Source organism: Leuciscus leuciscus (genome assembly GCF_965113295.1).
Source record: "Leuciscus leuciscus genome assembly, chromosome: 9".
NCBI classification, from domain to species: Eukaryota; Metazoa; Chordata; class Actinopteri; order Cypriniformes; family Leuciscidae; genus Leuciscus; species Leuciscus leuciscus.
The window spans coordinates 2,892,844-2,913,657 of record NC_138733.1 but is presented as its reverse complement, the minus strand read 5'-3'; the positions used below and the strand labels follow the sequence as shown (position 1 = coordinate 2,913,657).

Here is a 20,814-nt window from a genome sequence, read left to right as displayed (position 1 = left end):
ACTGATAGCATTATTATTATTATTATCAAGATTTCCACAGATATGGTGATATATTGTTATTGTGTGTTATTTTGGCCATGATAATCATGTAGTGATAAATCTGATATGGTGACAGTCCTGGTTCAGGTGAAACACACACCACTTCCGGGCGATTCCATGCAAATGTCAACCTTGCTATGAAACAATAAAGTTATTATAAAAATATCAAAACCCTTTCTAAGTTGTCCATTTGGGTCTGTATTTTATTGTATTGATGTGCTGTCATGTAAATTTTAAGGAAATCTCTGTTTATTCACCTCAGATAAGGGACTGTTCGTTTTTTATTTAAGGGGCCACCGGAGGAGTTTTGAGATCTGTTGTCAAAAAAGACATGACCCTCCCTTCGCCAGCAATACATTTTTCTATGACCCTCCAAAATGATTGTGAAAAAAGGCATGACCCTCCCCGATAATTTATTGATTAGCCTACTTCTGTACTGCGCTTGGCAAAGATGTTCAGATAGCCATTGTTTGTTTGTTTTTAAAACCATAAACTCTTGCTTTCTCATCTTACTATGGCTGTAACGATAGACCAAACCTACGATTCGGTTCGTATCACGATTTTTGATTTTAGATTTGAAAAAAAATCATGTTTTCGGTGCTGATGTTTGTGACTCGTTCAACATGTGGGTGGCGCTGCCAACAAAGCATCTAAAAGCTGTCACAAAGAACCGGCAGAAGTAATTATTATGAATATGTCAAATATAGCAAGGAGACATTTTAATTGTTTATTAATAAACACGTGTTTTCTGTGTCGACTGCAAAGATGAAGTTGACGATGCGTCGCGATCTTCTCAGAACGCGCCAGAGAGAAATGCACATTTCATAAGCAGAAAGCAGTCTGTTTTCCTTCATTTTGAATTGTTCTGTTTAAAAGTAGACATTTCAAGCTTTCTATATAGTTCTCAGGTCTGTGAGGCAAGTAGCCTTACGCTGAGTTTCGGTTCATTTATGAGACAAGAGTCCAGTTCTCGCCCGCGCCTCCGTGTCATGATTATCTATTTTCTACTATATTTACTTCTTAGGCTATTTAAATCCAGATAAAACATTGATTAAAATTAAGATACAATTAATAAAAAAACGAAATTCACTTTAAAGAAAGGCTTTGTGCTTTCTGTTTGAGGTCTCTGTGAAATTTTTAAAGTCGCTTTCAGAGCAGTCATGTCCATAATGGAGAACTGACGCCCGTAACATTGTTTTTTTTTTCACATAAATGCGACCACGAAAAATAAAATAAAAATAATATGTTATGTTCTGTGGAGGCCGATCTTTATTCATCCGGTGGGTATAATATCTTTTGGTTTGCACAGTGTCATTTATAGAATTACTAAAAAATATTTTGCCACCTAAAAGTTAAAGATTTTTTGTGTCACGTCACATGTGTATTTCCCTCATATTAAATATAAAACGCATGTGTAGACTGATCTTTTTCTAATGTCTTGACTCCTTTCAGACGTTTCAAAATATTGGTATTAAATGCATTTTCTGAGAATTTATATTTCACGTATTGACTGCAAATGTCACGTCCATAACACTGGAATCGCCCAAGTTTAACGAATTTATCCTCAACTAGTTTTTGTGGTGTAGGTCTACGTATTTATGTTAACTTAAATAAATCTAGTAATTTAAAGATGTGGTAGCCCTACATCTTACACATCGTGGAAACAAAATAAGAATGGAAACTAAAATATGGTAGCCTAGTATGCGCCTCAGTCCCAATACTGTAAAACTCGACGTAGGCCTACGTTCACATCACATGTTAATGCAGCGGTAGAGTTACACTCACAGGACACTGTGCACTTATTTGCAATCACAAAAGTTCATTATTTGCTCGTGCTTTAAAGCTTTGCCGGGTAAACATTTCATTGGCATTCTGTTCTGACATGATGCACTTTTTCTAAGCGGGAACTGAAGTGCGCACGCACTGTCAAACAGCGCCAAACTGGATTTTTGTTGGGTCAGACCCATCTGATATCGAAGGGGGGCTGATAACGCAAGATCAACATCGACCTAAATGGAAAAAAAATAGCACCAAACAAGCCACTTTGAAATGTTGCTGTTTTCATGAATATAAAAGTTGGGTGACCCTCCCCCTAGACTAAAAAAAATTGGATGACCCTCCCCTCAACAAAGAATAAAAAGACATGACCCTCCCCTATTTTCCTCCGGTGGCCCCTTCCATAAATACCGAACGGTCCCTAAGGTGTGTGCACAGATACTAATTGCTTTTTCAAACAAACATATTTCATGCTTTAAAAAGAGGGATCAAAGTCTCATTTTTTTATACTTTATGTTGACAGTAAGCATTTTGCAGAAAGATGGGAGCATGACTGAGATATAAATACACCCACTTTGTTATAACTGCATTGCCCTTTAAATTTATAAAGGCTATATTTAGCAAGTCACGAAGCTTCAGTGCTGTGTCACGTCCGTAACGATTTAAAGAATAAGTTTATATTGTATAATAATTATTATTACAATTCATTTGAAACTTTATGTACAAAGCCAAAATATGTCCATTCTAGTTATGATTGACAATTCATTTCACTTATTTGCTCTAAACAACCTAATTACGCGTTACGGACGTGACCGTTACGGACGCTTCATATTAAATCATGCATGATTTGACCAGCGCATATTTGTTGAATGAATGAATTTATTTATTTATTTCGAGCAATATACATAACACATAACAAAAGACTAGGCACCTCTTGCAACTATATTGTTGATGATAAATTCAAAGTAAAAAAAATTCTTTTCAAAACGCTCCATCCATTTCCCCCCAAAACGCTATAAATCCATCCATTTTCCCCCCCAAAAAATTGATAGTTTGTCTTTTTTAAAAAGTATTTTTTCTTATATTTTTCGTGAGTTCGTTTTTATTTTTTTAAAACTGTCCATGTTGGACAGATATTTTAATTGCATTTTGTGTCTGTTAAGAGGCACAAAGACACTCCTTAGGTTGATGCCCCCAAAACTACCGTTTTAGCTGAATGGGAGCTCTGGGCATTAACTGTAACAGCTCCGCGTTGCAAGCACCGATCCGGTTCGTTTTTTTTTCTATAGACAGTACTCACAAAGGTAAAACGATCAAGATTAACTTAAAAATTCACCGGAGTTCTCCTTTAACGTACAAACACCGTTTCACCAAGGCACACGGCCCTTCAGCACATAAGAACAAAAAAGAGAAAAAGCACGAACTTACTAATTACGAAACTTTGATGTGGTTGAACAGGTGAAACAGTCACAAATGCCTCTGCAACTCAAACCTTCCCAGTACGAGTTATGAAGGAAGAGAACAGCATTACAGTTTTCAGCGCGTCCTCCTCTGATTGCTGTGTTGTGACTGAAAGAGTGCGTGCAGGAGCACATGTGCAAAACGTAGGTTTGTAAAATGACATATGATAAAATAAAAATTCATATATCATTTTACAAAACGGTTTTGCGCATGTGCTTCTGCGCGCACTATTTCTAATTTACGTATGAATGTGCGTTTTTGGCGACACGGGAACATGGGCTGGGCCACTCGGAGGTTGCTTCCGGGAATAGTACTGCCCTACAGTATTAAAAATCGCTACATATAATTGTTTAGAAGGTGTGTGTTATTTGTTATCTTTCAGCTCTTTTCATGTTTGGGGGGTCGGATTGTACAAATTATGAAAATATTCGATATCCCAATTTTGCATATCGTCCAGATAACATTTTGGATATTATAGTCTAAACGATATATCGCCCACCTCTAACAGAGAGAACACCTCTGTTCAAGTTTTTAAAGCATTTTCTTTGATTTTCCAGCGTCAGCCAAGTGTCGATTTCGGAACTGTCACGTCCATAACGGAAATCCGTCACGTCCGTAACAACGTTTTTTCCTCATAAATGAAAAAATGAAAAATAAAATAAAATAAATAATTTATGTTCTATAGAGACCCAACACTTATCCCTTCGGTTGGTATTATTTCTTTTGGCTTGTGCATTTTAATTCGCAGAATTTCTACAAAGTATGTTGTCTCCCACAAACTCGCGTCTTTTTTTGTCACGTCCGTAACGCATGTGTATTTCCCTCATATTAAATATAAAACGCATGTGTAGACTGATATTTTTCTAATGTCTGGACTCCTTTATTAAGGGAGTATGGACATATAAACAGACGTTTAAATATATTGTTATTAAATGCATTTTCTGAGAATTTATATTTTACGTTTTGACTGCAAATGTCACGTCCATAACGCTGGAATTGCTCTTCCCTCTTTTCAGCTGCACACACACATTTTGAGGAAATGCTCAGGCTTTTACAAGGGTCTGTTTGCACAAGCATTACAAGACAACTTCATTTACACCAAACATTTGTGCTTTAAAAACCCTCTTCACTGTATCCTGCATCTGTTGTCTGGTTTGTAGTTCGTCCGGTTTATTTAACTGTTAGTTTTACTTTCTTTAGGGGGATAATAATATAGTAAGATGTAAATGTTCCTCTTCAGGGAGACTCCTCACCGCTGCCTTCTACTGCCGGCAGGATCTGACGGCTCAAGCAGGAATCTGTCACTGAACCACCGGATGGGGCTTACGCCAAACATATATTGAATACACTATCTACATATTAATCCTTATTCACTCCGAGTCTTTATGGTAGAGATGATCTTACCTCAGTATCTCCAGTTTACAGTGAGGATTCGCCAGTACAGCAGAAAACAGCTTCACTCCTGAGTCTCCTAGTTTATTCTCAGACAGATTCAGTTCTCTCAGGTGTGAGGGGTTTGATCTCAGAGCTGAAGCCAGAGCAGCACAACCTTCATCTGTGACACCACACTCCCACAACCTGTAGAGAACAATGACACACATTAAGCCTATATCCAGAGATAATAACATAATGCTGTCAATATGAAATATACAAATACTCATTAGTTCATGTTGTTAAAACACATCAGTTAGCATTAGGGGATTGAAGATACAATTTGTACAGTATATAAAATCATTATTTCTATGGAAAGTCCCCATAAAACATGAAAACCCAACGTGCGTCTGTGTCTGTGTGTGTGTGTGTGTGTGTGTGTGTGTGTGCGTGTGTGAGTGTGCTTGATGTATTTGTAAACATTTTAAGGAACGTGTGTGTGTGTCTGTGTGTGTGTGTGTGTGTGTGTGTGTGTGTGTGTGTGTGTGTGTGTGTGTGTGTGTGTGTGTGTGTGTGTGTGTGTGTGTGTTAGGGCTGGGAGAAAAACATAGATTCACCTAACTATCACTTTTTTTTTTGTTTACGATTTTAAATTAGATTATTTTATTCCAGAATCGATATTCATTCACATTAAATTGCTTATTTTTGTCCTTGCTTATAGACGAGGTTGACAGAAGTTAGACACTTTTGTTCCAACAGAGGATGAAATGTGTGGTTATCTATGAGTGTCGTAATATCCCTTTCAAGTGGACGTGTGGAAGAGACGTGAGACTGAATGCACTGAAAGCCCTCGCGCTGCTCATATGCTGAGAGAGAGATAAGACAGTAGAGCTGCACCATTCATCTCTAAAATACTGTGATCTCCATTCAAACACACACACACTCTTCTTCATATTCCTCTGTCTATTAAACCTTTGACAAAATCATATCACAACATTCAAATCTGTGCTGGCGCTGCCGCTGACCCAGAGAGAGTCGTCATGAAACAGCTTCACAAAAGGTCTTTTAAACCTCATAATAGTTTCATTATTTCTGTGAGACAATAGTTCAAATTATCATAGAATTACTGGGATAAAAGTTTAAAGTTCACATATAAACACTGATGTCTACAGTAGCGATCAAAATAGAGTAAATCAGCTTTTGATAGAATCTTGGAACTTAAAATAACGCATTTATCGATTACATTGTTTCACCACTAGGTGTCGACAAGTGACTGTTCACAAATGTATTTGTTATTGAATTATTTAGTCAAGAGAATGTAGAACTGTATGATGCTTCAGAAATAAAACTCAGAAAGATGTGATGAACTGTTTTTGTAAATATGACTCATCTTATACATCATGTACAGTCTGTATAAGTGTATGATTTAACTTTTCCCCATGGTCTAGGTGTATCGTCCCAGCCCTAGTGTGTGAGAGAGTGTGTGTGTGTGTGTGTGTGTGTGTGTGTGTGTGTGTGTGTGTGTGTGTGTGTGTGTGTGTGTGTGTGTGTGTTTGTGTGTGTGTGTGTGTGTGTGTGTGTGAGAGAGAGAGAGAGAGAGAGAGAGAGAGAGAGAGAGAGAGTGTGTGTGTGTGTGTGTGTGTGTGTGTGTGTGTGTGTGTGTGTGTATGTGTGTGAGAGAGAGAGAGAGAGAGAGTGTGTGTGTGTGTGTGTGTGTGTGTGTGTGTGTGTGTGTGTGTGTGTGTGTGTGTGTGTGTGTGTGTGTGTGTGTCAGAGTTTCCGCTAGAAAAAAAAGGTGCCGGTCAAAGTGACCGGCAGAGATTTCGTTTTCCGGACATTTTGATGATATGCCGGTCAAATATTGCCTCTTAATTAGTCAAGTTGAGGAAAACTGGAGGCATAAAAAAATTACATAATCAGGCCGTATAGAAAGCAACATGTTTATTAGCCTAACTTTCAAATAGACGGGAAAAAAACATGAACGTCCGATTGGCGTCAATCAACGCCAATTGTTTTTACTATGGTTTCACATTCATAGTTTAACAAACCAATCCCCCTTCCCCACATAAAATATCTGAATATCTCGCGGTGTAAATAGCCGCATTTCCATTACAGATTTGCGCAAATGTTTTGCGCTATTATCTAAATATCGATAAAAAACTATTGCGAAATGACGGCGTTTCCATTAACCGATGTTATATGCGACTAAACGTCCTTTTTTCTCTCACGGTAAGTCATTTTTAAAATCACGGCAACGGACGTTGGTTTATATAATATCACAGCCACCGCATTAGACATTATTATTATGATTAATGGAAGGAGACGTGGCGTGTGTTATCCAAGCATTAATGGCAGAGAAAGACCCTTGTACTGCGAACGACACATAAGGAGTTTCTGGGTGTTTCGCCCTCATTTCTGCTCCGAGGTTTTGATTGTGGCATTTATTTGAGATTTAGAATCCAGTATTCCTATAGGCTAATTATTGTTTCTTTTATGAATTTAATAAAGAACTCTGTCTCGTATTCTGTCCAAACGATCCATGTAGGCTAGCCTACTTTTGTCCATTCGTTTTTCCTTTTTTAACCCGTAATTGAAAAACGAAAAATGAACGGTAGTCTTTTTAAAACGCAAAGTTGAACACCAAAATTTTTATTTGAACTGGCTACACAAACTGCTGCGCAAAAAAGTAAATACCGACGCATTTTCTGATTTTTGTTTATGACTTTTTGCCCCTTTATTAAACATTTAAAATATTCACAAATTAATATGGAAAACATGTCGATTTTACTGGTTTTCAAAGGCCAAATTAGAACCTGGAATTGATGTTTTTCCTGCAGTGCTGAATGAGAAGAGCCATTAATATTATGAATAAACTATTGTTTTCTAAGTGTTGGCTAAAATCACATCTCCATCTCCGCTGTTAAGCAGATGCGCTTTTAGAGAGAAATGCACCTTTCATACGGATTAGGTACATAATCAGAAGGTATTAGCTTTCGATTCGAATTTGTTCAATTTAAAGTGGACATTTCAAGCTTTAGCCTACATAGGCTATATTTTGTTTCAGTTCTCACGCTCCAGTTTATGGAGATCATGAAAGTGCGTCTGATTGTTTTGTTTTATTTTACAAAAGCACAACGTTGTCTTGTTATTGTGAGTTTACACAAATAAAAGTAGTTGAGAATAATGTATTATTATTTTCTGTATGACCAAAAATGACAGAGTAGGCCTATTTTAAGTTGTTTCCACTGTTAATAGGAAAATGCAAGTGGTCACGCCCGCGCCTCCGTGCCATGCAGTGCGCGCTCCACACTCAGCTTTGTTCCTTTTTTGCATAAAAGCGTCTTCTAAATATAGCTTATTAAATGTTATAATATAATAAAATAATATAAAAATATTATTATTTGCGTAGCTATACATGGACCTCAAACACACCGCGTCTTCTAAGTCAGGTGACTGCAAATGCGCAAAAACTGTTTCCATTGCAGTTTTGCGAAATATTCCTTTTTCGAATTGCCTGAAAAACCACCTCATGCGAGCATAAAAACGTTCTTGCGATAAACGGGAGTTTTTGCGAAATTAACGTGTTTCCATTGTGCGTATTTTTAATTCGCAATTTCAATTTGCGCAATTTGAAGGGTAGCCTAATGGAAACGCGGCTAGTGTCTCTCCACAACTTGCAATGCGCATAAGCCGCGTAGCCTTGTTCTCCGCAAGGCGACTTCGCTGCTTCGTCTTGATCCGATTCTGCTTTTTCTCCGGTGGTGGTGGAGCTGTCTGGACATCTGAGGCTTCAGGCGTTCCTGATTCACCATCGTCCGTCGCGTCTGGCCTCTGAAAAAAGCTTTTACGGCTAGTCTGCCTGGGCCTGGCCATATTTGAAACGTCTCACTCATTCGTTCGTTGTTTAGGTCTATATTACAGCCGTTTTAGGCGTGCGCTTTATTTGAAATGCAGCATGCGATGTTGTTTAATAACTTTCAAACGGTAGAGCCTGTTCCTTTATAACATAGCCAAAGGTTGGTGTATTTTTGTTTTATACATTTTAGGCTTATTCTCAAATTCAGATTGTGTTAGGGGGGCGGGATTATTAGGTAATTTTAATCTGACAATTTGACCGGAGAGATTTAATTTTGTCGGACATTTAATTTTTTTTCCGGCCAATGTCCGGCAATTACCGGACAACGGAAACCCTGTGTGTGTGTGTGTGTGTGTGTGTGTTTGTTCTTAATGTATTTGCAAACATTTTAAGGAACTTTTAATACTAATGTAATTAATGTACAATAAAGCCTGTATTAAAGCACTTAATGACATTTTCTGATTTTCCGTGACCTAATCTAAAGTGAGAACTATTTATGGTTAATACGTTGTTAACAAAGCATTATCTAACTCTTTACATAAGAGCTAATTAAACAATAACACTTTGTTAATTACAGTGACAATGAATGAAGAACTCACTATTTGTATATAGTCTCTTAATATATTAACTTCAGCTTATATACCAGGGCTCCAGACTAACTTTTCCACTGGTTGCAGTATATGATTTGGTTGCACCTTTTTTTTTTTTTTTTTTTACATGCCATGGGATTAATCAATGCATGCTGATGAATAGTGGTCTTAATCTGCATACCCTAGTTTTGCACTGATGTAAAAAGACTGACAGTGACACAAGACCTCATATTAGCTAAATGTTTTAATCTTTTAACTCTCAAAAAAACTATTAAAAAACATGTATGTTCTTTAATGTTTGATTATAATTTTACTGTCTTCACATAGGGATGGGAATTGATAAGATTATATTAATGCCACTGACGATTCTGCTTATCGATCCGATTCTTTAACGATTCTCTTATTGATTCTTGATAGCACTGTGTGGAAAAATGTAGTCATATGCTTTTCAAAAAAACAAGTGGTTTTATGTATTTTAAAGCTTGAGCTTGAGTAAGCAAACATACTTTTTATGTAATTTATGTAATAAATAGAACCTTATTGTAAAGTGTTACTGATTAGTTCTACACCGAATCAGACGTCTCCTGAGTTCACTGCTGGAAAGATCAGTTGTTTTAACCATTCATTAAAATGAATCGGTTCAAAGGAGTCATTAGTTCGCGAATTGGACGTGTCATGAGCGTTGTGTGATTATCCCAGCAGTGATGGACATGGACATGGACATGGACATCCAAGATTTGTGTCAACACAGAAAACATTTCATCACTGGATAGTTGTTTTATGTCAGCTGAATGTCCGGAACGCTTTTCAGAGAAGATAAGGAAACTTATTCTGCACAATTCACACCCAGCGGTAATTCAAAAAAATATATCTCTGAATGCTCCACATGAAACTTTGGTCTTCTGACCTTTTACCACCGTGTCGATTTATTTTGATTAATATGTGCGAGGGAGAGAGAGCGAGACAGCGCTTAGTTTGGAGACGGTGAAGTCTTGTTTACACTCTCGCCTGGCTCTGAAGAGAGAGAGTGTGTGTGTGCGCGCGACTGGCTCTCTCTCTCTCTCTCTCTCTCTCTCTCTCTCTTTCTCTCTTTCTCTCTCTCTCAGTTAAACATGTGCCCTGTCACGCGCACCAGTTCATCTACATTACTCACCGATCAAATAAGACTTTGGCAGGACAAAAATGAACTTTGGCGGGCGCTAAAACAAGTTCAATGCAGGAAAATTCATGCGTGAGTTTAACTGAGTAGTAGACGACCACGCACTCGCACAAATGCGACCACATCAAATTTTAACTCACACATTCTCAAAAAATTGGCGCAGTCTGGAACCCTGTGTACTATTATACACTATTCATTAACTATAAACTAATCGTTTTCAAATGACTTATAAGGTTTTTGTTACTATATACTTGTGATAAAGTGTTTCCATTATTTCAAACTGGTGGCATTAAAGGGGTCATATAATGCCATTTTTGTACAAGCTAATATGATTCTTTAGGGTCTAAATTAAAAGTTTGTAATATACTTTAATTAAAAATTCTCATTAGTATTGTAAGAAAACACTAATTTTACCTGGTCAAAAACAGCTCTGTTTTCAGCACGCCGTTTCAGTGCATGTGTCTTTAAATGATAATGAGCTTTGCTCACCCCGCCCCTCTGTTCTGTGGGTACACCGTATTAGACATTCTCTGACCGTATCTAACACAATAACCACGTGTTATTCGTTATAAACGTGGGATTATGAATTATATTGAGAACGTCGTACATAGAAAACATGCTGTAATGTACCCTGAGTGTAAACCTTAGATGCATTCATCGTGAAGCCTGCAGCAAGGTTTGCAAATTTCGCAAAGATTAATATAAATACTAATATAAAGGTTAATAAAACATTACACTCACATCTTCTGGAGGTTCAGCAGGAACACGTTGGTACCGATCCGTTTTTTCTCGTTTGTGAAGCTGTCTGGTGTGAAATGATTCGCGTAAACATGAAAGCACAGACGATCGTGGGGAATCCCCGTGAGGGAATCCCCGCGTCAATCCTTTGGGCATATCGCTCCAAAAACAAAACTCAGCCACTGCATCTATAACGGCTCAGATTTAGGAACATCCAAATGACTGCTGTGTTCCTTATTACATCTAAGAACAGAACACCACAATCGCTTAGACGCCATTCTACTCCAGCATATCAACAATGGCGGACTACTATGACGACGGCTGTCACAGCTTGCTCAGGGCGGGTCTTGTGTTGAAACACGGCTGTCAATCACAATAGCGGGAGGGGCGTACGATCTTATGACGTCACAATATCGAACGGCTTGATTTCAGAGATGGTCAAACATATAAGGAGATTAAAACAAAACCACTGGATGGATTTTTATCATGATAGGATGGTTGTGTACAGGCACTGCCAACAGACATTTCAGTGCAATCAACTTGTAAAAGTGCATGTACCATTATATGACCCCTTTAAGTGTAATTGTTCCTTTTGTATGTGATGAAGTGATTCTGACTCGCTCTCCCAGTTTAAAACTAGATTAAAGTCGCATCTCTTCAGCCAGGCATTCATATAATCCTACAGTTCAAACTACAATCCGGCCTCTAGCTCATAAATGCCAGAGGAGAACTGGCCCCCGACTGAGCCTGGGTTCTCCCAAGGTTTTTTTTTTTTTCTCCATTAGGTCACCTGATGGAGTTTTAGGACACCATTAGGTCACTTGATGGAGTTTTTCGGTTCCTTGCCACTGTTGCCTTTGGCTTGCTCAGTTGGGGATATTTTGGGGATATTTAATTTAATTTTATCAATCAATAAATTCCTCTTGAAACAAACTTTGTTGTATTATTTTAATTTAATACTGTGAAGCTGCTTTGATACAATCTGTATTGTGAAAAGCGCTATACAAATAAACTTGACTTGACTTCTTTTTTTAAAATAACACAAAATAAACAGAGTAAAGATGAATTTGACTGATAGCATTATTATTATTTTTTTCAAGATTTCCACAGATATGGTGATATGATAGGGAGATAGGGAGAGGGGGAGAGAGAGAGAGAGCGAGAGAGAGGGAGAGAGAGAGAGGGTGAGAGAGAGAGAGAGCGAGAGAGAGAGGGAGAGAGAGAGAGAGAGAGGGTGAGAGAGAGAGAGAGAGAGAGAGAGAAAGAGAGAGAGAGGGTGAGAGAGAGAGAGAGAGGGTGAGAGAGAGGGAGAGAGAGAGAGGGAGGGAGGGAGGGAGAGAGAGAGAGAGAGAGAGAGAGAGGGTGAGAGAGAGAGAGAGAGCGGAGAGAGAGGGTGAGAGAGAGAGAGAGAGAGGGAGAGACAGAGGGAGAGAGGGAGAGAGAGAGAGAGAGAGAGAGAGAGAGAGAGAGAGAGAGAGAGAGAGAGAGAGAGAGAGAGAGAGAGAGAGAGAGAGAGAAAGAGAAGGAAAACACACCTTCCTCATGACAGAAAGATTATATAAAACTGATATAATGGAATGTGTTTTATACATCTGTATTTTCCTTAAATGTATTAACTTATATATTAAATTAAAATTAATATATAAAAAAGTCTAAATATAAATGTTTATATACATACAATTAAAATGCATATATTTGAAAATAAATTTCTCACACAAATATCATAAAAAATGGTTACATAGATCACAAATCAGGTCAGATAGGTGGAGGGTTTAAAAGCTGAAGTGTGACACTCATATTATTTGTTAAACCATTAATTTATAATGTTTAAGTAAGAAATGTAATAATGTTTTAACAGTGATGCTTGTTCTCAGTGATACTTACAGAGCTGATCTAGTTGCTGTAACCACAGGCATCAGCTTCTGGAGAACTTCATCTGCTGTGTTCTGTGTGACACTATTGTAAAATACAAAATAAATAAGTTCATTATTAATGCTAATAATAATAATAATAATAATAATGTTAATAATAATAATTACTATCATGAGTAAATAATACATTACATTTCTTACTAAATACCCTCAAATATTTTTCTAATTAAACACCGTTTTAAAAAGGACATGTGAAAAAGTAGTTTTAGTATCTATAACTGTAGAAGCTACTAATCGTATTCAGCCAAGACAGATTTGTTTTCTCTTTATCTTGTCAGTGTTGCAGTGGCAGGTCTATTAGTCTGCATTTACACTACAACACTATTATAACATATCAGATTTGTTTGTCCTGTGGGTTGCTATGGTTATCACCATGGAGACATTTAACTCCTGAATTGGCTCAAGAAAAAAAGTATTTGTGTTCCTGCATCAACAAATTATTCGTAGAAACTTTAAGCACACGGATTTGCTGGTTGTTACTTGTTTATTTACCAACTTGTTTAACTTGCTACTTGTTTTATCACGGGAAATGAAGCGCACGAAATGTCAATCATTGTCCATCATTTTGCGAGCAACTGGTGAAAAAAATATATTTCCATTTTAAACCATGAAGGCGATCCATTGTATATTATATCCCACAGCCATGTGCAAACTTTGTGTGAGAGTTATGCCGGTGAAGAAGTCTCAGACGCCAGTCAATTATTCACTACAGAAACTGACAGTATAAACTAACAGAGCTTTTGGCATCTGACGCTGCATTAACGGCACATATTCTCCATGAGACGACGAGAGATTAATCTCATTTATTTTCTTAATGCGTATTTTTATGAATCAATAAGTATTTTGTGTTAAACAAGTTGTTTTTGAAATGAGAAGTAGGTTAATCTAATCTTTTATCCTCACAGCGCGTCAGTTATGCGGTGATGTGCTGTGAAATTATTGTGGGACAAATGAATTGTAATATTAATGAAGTTCCTCGGGTCCTTCTGAGGCTTGTAGACTCGAGTCCTCAGCATTAAACACTAGAATGAGACGCTCTAGTAAGTGTGCATGGCTACGTCACACATGTTCCCGCCCCACGGTCACGACACAAACCTGGTGAAAATTGAACAAAGAAAAATTATTTTAGTTACAGTGTCTGTCTACATTACTACTACATAATAATAGTTATAATATTAATCCCATGATAGTAATAGCCATATATTGTAAAACAAATGCACTGAAAAATACAGGAAACTTTCATAATTAGTTTTGTACTAATTTCTATACTTGAAAGAGTATATTTCTATACTTTAAAGGTGTGATTGGGCTAGCCCAGTGTCAATCAAGAAAATAACCAAATGGGCCGCTGATCTACGTGTTTCATGGGGTGTCAAAAAAAAAAAAAAAAACTAACGCTGACTTTTTATTGACCAATGCATTACACACTAATTACGCACTAACCCAGCGCCGCCAATTAAGCAAAACAAAATGAATGGGCCGCCGATGTACAAGTTTTATGGGCCGTTAAGACAAAAAACGAAACAAAAAAGTATGAGATATATCGGCCCAAAAAGCACGTCGGCCCACCGGGAATCTCCCGGTAGTCCCGATGGCATTACGCCTGGTTCACACCGGACGCCGAAGCGGCGCGGAATGGAAAATCACGCGCGGTCCGGCGCCTAGCCTGTTCACACCAGACGCGTATTCTCCGCGGCGGTTGACAAGCGCTTCTGCTCAGTTGTTGTTTATTCAGAGCTATTTTTTACATCATGGGTAAGTAAATAACCTCATAAAATGAATACACCATGTTTCTGTAACCAAGAAGTTTGTACACTTCTTTTATTAATCCGTTGTCCGTTGTCGAGACACACACGCAGCCAGAGAGAGAATATGGTAGACAGTGTTTTTCTTTGTTTGTTTTCATCTTTCTAGTCTGTTTAGATACACAAATATGATCGCATTTGTCACTCGCGGTATTTTAATTTGAAAATTGCTTTTATTTTGACAATTGACCGGACGTCTCGTGTTTCTTGGTGTGACTTCCTGCCGGAATGGACGCGCAAAAAATAGACCAGACGCCGAAACTGGCGCTTCACGGCGCAGGCCGGGCGCGGCGCTCCGCGTCTGGTGTGAACGACACCATAGGTTAACATGGGCGCCGAAAGGAAGCGGCCTCCGTTCCGCGCCGCTTCTGCGTCCGGTGTGAACCCGGCCTTAGCCTACATGCCTGGACGTCACCTGTAGCCTTTCACCATCCACTTATTTAGCTGCTGTTGCATCAATTGACATGCCATCTCCTTTCCTCTCTTTCTTTTTCTATGTTTAGCCCCCGACAGCTTTTTTGCATTATCCATCTTTTTCGACGACAACTCACTACTCGTTCCTGCTCGCTCAGCGCTCACGGCGGCCGCGCCCGCTCGCGATATTATCCCGCCCTCTTCTAAAAATAATGACATTGGCAACATCGCTGTCTGTATCTGACAGGACAGTTAACATTGCAAGAAAACTTACCTCAGGCTTGCTTTCCGACGTGCGGTTCTTTGTTCGGCAGTGTGTCATCAGACTCGCGGTGTTAAAGACTTTGAAAACAATTCTGCCCTACTCTGACTCGGATTGGCTGTCAGGTTTCGGCATTAGGAATGATGATTGGTTTTTTAAAGCTGCTAAGTTTATGGTAACTATAGAGATATAGCGGGTAAATGCTGGCCACGACGGCATTTCATAATGAACTCAGATAAACTCAGTGCCGACTCTTTTTCCATCAGTTCTTTTACGTGAATTGGAATGTGTGCAAAGGATTGTGGGAGATTGAACACGAAGGACACACTTGATGCTTCCTTCAAAATGAGCAGAATTAAAGACACAAATGAAGTCTGTCTTCAAAAGATCCTTCAAACTGAGACGGCCTTCAGAGGCGCTTGATGACGTGGCAGTCGAGATATGCAGCCTTACTAGCAGGGGCGGATTAAGGTTGTCTGGGGCCCCTAGGCTGCTCTTTGTGTGAGGTCCACTTTCATGCTTTCTTTCAGCCATTCTGCCACTATGTCGTCCAGCAATAGCAGTGACGTAAATGAAAATGATTGACATGATTTGACCAGCAGCAGCTTATTGGATAACCAATTCACATCTACCCAATCACCTGCTTGTTTTTTTTAAATGTTTCTTATGGGCCAATTAGGGTCTTCTTTTGTTCGCGCCCTGACGGGCTTAGGCCCACCCACTTTTCAACAGGCCCATCAAAAACTTTTCTTCAAAAAAAAAATATATATTTTTTTAATATGTTCTAATTTTGTCAAGAATTATAAAAAATCGGCAATAAGCTCATAATTTGTGCTAAAATAGTCTAAATATTAGTTTAAAAAAAATTATTTTAAAAACTGGTTATGTCTAACCTGTCTTTGATGTTTCTGCGCAAGTTCAGCAGACAGTGGTTCGGGTTTGTTCCGATCAGAGCATGTGAGCGGAGAGCGCATTTCTGAATATTCCGCTTGCTCATTCCGCTCAGGGTCGCTCGCTCAACCCAGAATGGCCTGCAAATATGTGGAATATGGGCTGCCTCCGACTAAAGTTTTTTTCTAGTCGACTAGTAGTTGTTCATTTAAGCCATTCGTGGACAAATCGCCCCTTTATATTAATTTAATTACTTAGGCTATATACCAGATAGATGAGCGTTTACATAATATAGCCGCACTCAAGCGCACGACCACAAGGAGACATTTATTAATTATTTATTAATAAACTGGTGTTTTCTGTGTCGCAGTAAAGATGAAGTTGATGATGTGGTCTCGCCATGAACGCCAAAAAGAAAAGCACATTTCATATTACATATTCAGAGAGTAGGCTAGCCTATTTATTTTAGTTTTTAATATTTTCGTTTAAAAGTAGACATTTCAAACTTTCTATAATAGATAGCCTATATTTCTCAAATCTGTGAGGCACAAGCTGAGTTTCGGCGCCCTCCAGTTCACATGCAATGCAAGTGATCGTGTCGGCGCCTTATTACACTGTCTGCTATATATTTGCTTGTTATTTAATAAATACAGGCAAATTGTTGATAAAACATTGATCAAAATTAAGATACAATTTATACAAAACGAAAATCTTTTAAAAAAGAGACTACAAAACAAAACTTAATGAAGTGGTCAAAATGTTTTACCCATGTCTCCAGACATATTGCACATCTCATGATGTATCATATCTTTCTCATGCTGCATGCTCACTTTCATAATCAACATTGATTAAATTAAAAAACATAATTACGTCACATATTTTCCAACCCAGCCCTCGGCCCTGTTACAACAGTCGTTGTTTAGGTACCTTAAACGCGCACGTACAGTCTCGGAGTCATCGCTGCAACCAGGAAATGAAGAGAGCTGAGACCCACATCATCACCTACATCTTCGTCTCTGCCACCCCAGGATGCTAGCGCGACCAGCGCCATTGCTAGGAGGGCGCCAGCGCCTCTGCCTCTCAGCGCCTCTGCCTCGCGAGTGGATGATAGCCCTGAAGACGCCTAGCAATGGTTTAACCTTTAGTTAAGTTATACCTTAAGAGTCTTCGTAGCGTGCTAAGAGACAGCGAGCGTTATCGGGAAACGCAGCCCAGGAATGATGCTTATGATGCGTAATGGAGATTCCAAAGCGCTCTTCTTTGGTCAGAACCACGGAGAGCGATCGCGGATAGGTCCGTCCTATGCACCGAAACTTTTTTACAATGCAACAAAGCTATTAAAATCTGTATAGTCACAGATAATTTAACAGTATATTAGTCAGTAATTTTTATTAGGTTAAACAGTGATTAGATAACGTTTTTTATTTAACGTTCTGGGGTGCGTTCTCCGATAACGTTGTCTCTTAGCGCGCTACGAAGACTCTTAAGCAGTGCTCGAATTGAGGGGGGGCTGGGGGGATCCGGGACCCCCCATAAGGTATTAGGGACCCCCCATAAGAAATAAAAAATAGAATTAGGGGGGTCCCTCAGATATTTTTATTTTAGTAAAAATAATAATGACAAATCTGATTAAATGCATGCAATGGATAGAGTACATTTCGTGAATTGATTATTTACAATCATTTATTTTAAGTTTGTTTATAGCTAGTTGTCTCTTTAAAATGTAAACGCCCCGCCCCACATCTAAAGAGCGCTGTGCGCGCGCATGACATCGTTGACTGACAGGATTGTTTGTTTGTTCGCCGCTCCGGTGAAGCTAATTTTAGCTTTTTAAAAAATGGAGAAAAATAAACCTCCACTACCAGTCGGGAAAAGAAAGCTTCTTACTGACTTTTTTGAGGGGTAATTGTTTCTCTCTGTATATCTTTCTACTGTACTTTATATCTGTCCACTCCATGCCGGGGCTTTTGTATTCCTTGCATAAATTGGAAACACTTAGGCTTAAGTTACTAATTTTTCATTATTAATAGTCCTCCTGGTTCTACAGGAGTGCTAGAGATCTCGATGAAGATGGATAAGTAAGGGTTAATGCCCGACGAGGTGTCCATTGTCAGGTATTAATGCGCGTCGGACGGTTGCCTCCGCCGAAGTCCATTAATACCTGACAATGGACACCTCGCAGGGCATTAACCCGCTTATACCATGGTCACTTAACAAATAACACATTTTTAAACCATTAGTTTATATTTTAATTAGTTTTACAATCGAAATCTAAAGGCTGTCATTGATAAACGGACCTTATCTGAGCCACAAAGTCTGATATTAAATATAGAGTCATTTCAGCCTTAATAAGCCTGTTAACAAGCAGAATCACTGAAGGAAAGAAGAGGACAGAAAAAGAGACGAGCAGAAACACAAGAACTACAACTGACTTCAGCCACAGTCTAAGATGCTGTTTGTGGAGTTGTTTAATCCTCCTCTGCTGAGATCTTCACAGATTTAATGTCTCCTTTTCGCTTCAGTTCATCTTAGACTGTGGCTGAAGTCAGTTGTAGTTCTTGTGTTTCTGCTCGACTCTTTTTCTGTTCTCTTCTTTCCTTCAGTGATTCTGCTTGTTAACAGGCTTATTAAGGCTGAAATGACTCCATATTTAATATACACAGGTTTTGCGGCTCAGATAAGGTCCAGTTCTGGTTTATTTCTTTGCTCTTGGCTGACATGTGGCATTGCTATGGCCTGCTTGTGGCCCAGATCTGGCAAACAGGAGTGAGCCGCCCAACTGTCATCATTCCACGCTGCATGTGGGTCAGATCCGCATTCCACAAGTGCCAGATGTGGGCCGGATCTGGGCCGAAACGTGTTTTCTACATTTCTATGTAACACATTATATATAGTTATGTTCAGTTCTCCATTTCAGTTGTGGCAAAAGAGACTGAGTTTATATATATATATATACTAAGTACACTGTAAAAAAATTCTAACCTCCCTAACTCAAAATTTTCTAGTGACTGATAACATCTAAATTTTTCAATTGGCCCAAGTGAAAATCTGTAAATTATAAAATTTAATTTACAGAATTTCACTTGGGCCAATTGCAAAATTTAGATGTTATCAGTCACTAGAAAATTTTGAGTTTGGTCTTTGGGAGGTTAGAAATTTTCACCCTCTAAATCCATATTACTTTAGTAAGTAATTTAAAAGAAGAATTATATATATATACACAATTCTTTATCCAGCGTTTTTAATAAATAGTATATATACGCATATTATGATCAAATATACTGTATATTTTGTATAAAGTGTATATTGCGAGACTAACCAACCCCCGCCCAAAAAAAACTTGGGGACCCCCCATAAGACTTGACTCAATTCGAGCTCTGCTCTTAAGGTATAACTTAACTGAAGCTATACCATTTCTAGGTGTGTTCCCCGATCTATACCTTAGGAAGCTGCTTAAGATATACCTTCTTACGTGCAACGTTACCCGGAGCTGTCCGTGGCGATGGTGCTGAATGTTTATATCGATGGCTCGAGAATCAATTATTCTCTCGTTTATGTGAGAAAGCGGTGTTTTTTTTTTTTTTTTTTATAAAATAAGCACTTCAGAAATAGTTTAAATTGCATTTATTAGGACTCATGGGATATTTTAAAAAATAATCCAAACTATACTAGCCTATATTAGCCTTTCCTACATATTTTAAAATTGTAGGCTATCATACTGTAGCCTATATTGCTGCCATAATAACCATTTTAATTTTTTATGTGCTTTCTTCTCTTTCCCATTTTTGTTCGCTGAGGTGGAGCTGCGATGAAATATTGTTCTTATAAATACTTTCCAGCATTTCAGTAAATAAAAGTGTACGTCACGTACGGTGCTCGGCAGTGAACAAAAAGGATTTAAACAGTGGATTTTGAATCTCTTTTTGTAAACTCAGAGATGTGGATTCAGACGGCAATTAAATTAGGCTACCACACGATCTGTTTGTCAAAAAACAGTAGGTATTAATTTGGCCAGGGATTTTTACGCGGGTTGGGTGAAAAAAAACACTGATATGGATTCGGACGGCTCTAAAATCACAGACTTACCCCTGTAAATGTTTAAAATACTGTACGAGCCCATGAGAAACAATATTAGCGTCCGAATAGGACTTAACTGACAGTAGCCTATTTCACTGGCCTTTAAAAGCGCTCTTTAATTAAAATACATTTATAAAATTGTATTATATAATAATATAATTAAAATTCTAACAACAATCATTGTAATGACAATTTTATTCTTTGCATGAAAACACTTGAATTAGCCTAACTGAACACTGTCTGGGTGTATTAAAACTTCAGAATTATATTCATATAGACCTGCAACAGTGATAAGGTAAAGCTAAGAGTGGTCCAGACCAACCTTACGAAAGTATGACTTACAGAAGGTATACTTAACTAAGAAGGTTTCGGAAACCACGTATTAACGATAAGGTACTTCTTAAGGTACAACTTAAGAACGATGTAGCGTTAAGGTAGTTTCGG

General features: G+C 38.3%; 1 protein-coding gene across 25 annotated transcripts in view; it reads right to left on the bottom strand.

Moving 5' to 3' along the window:
* The window catches only part of LOC309506198 (uncharacterized protein), a 317,689-nt gene that overhangs the window by 84,484 nt on the left and 212,391 nt on the right, over positions 1–20,814 (bottom strand). For all 25 annotated transcript variants that reach the window (XM_082179827.1, XM_082179846.1, XM_082179835.1 and 22 more), the window contains one exon: positions 4,681–4,854. In XM_082179827.1, coding sequence (XP_082035953.1) covers positions 4,681–4,854 — 174 coding nt within the window. The remainder of the gene's footprint in view (positions 1–4,680; positions 4,855–20,814) is intronic.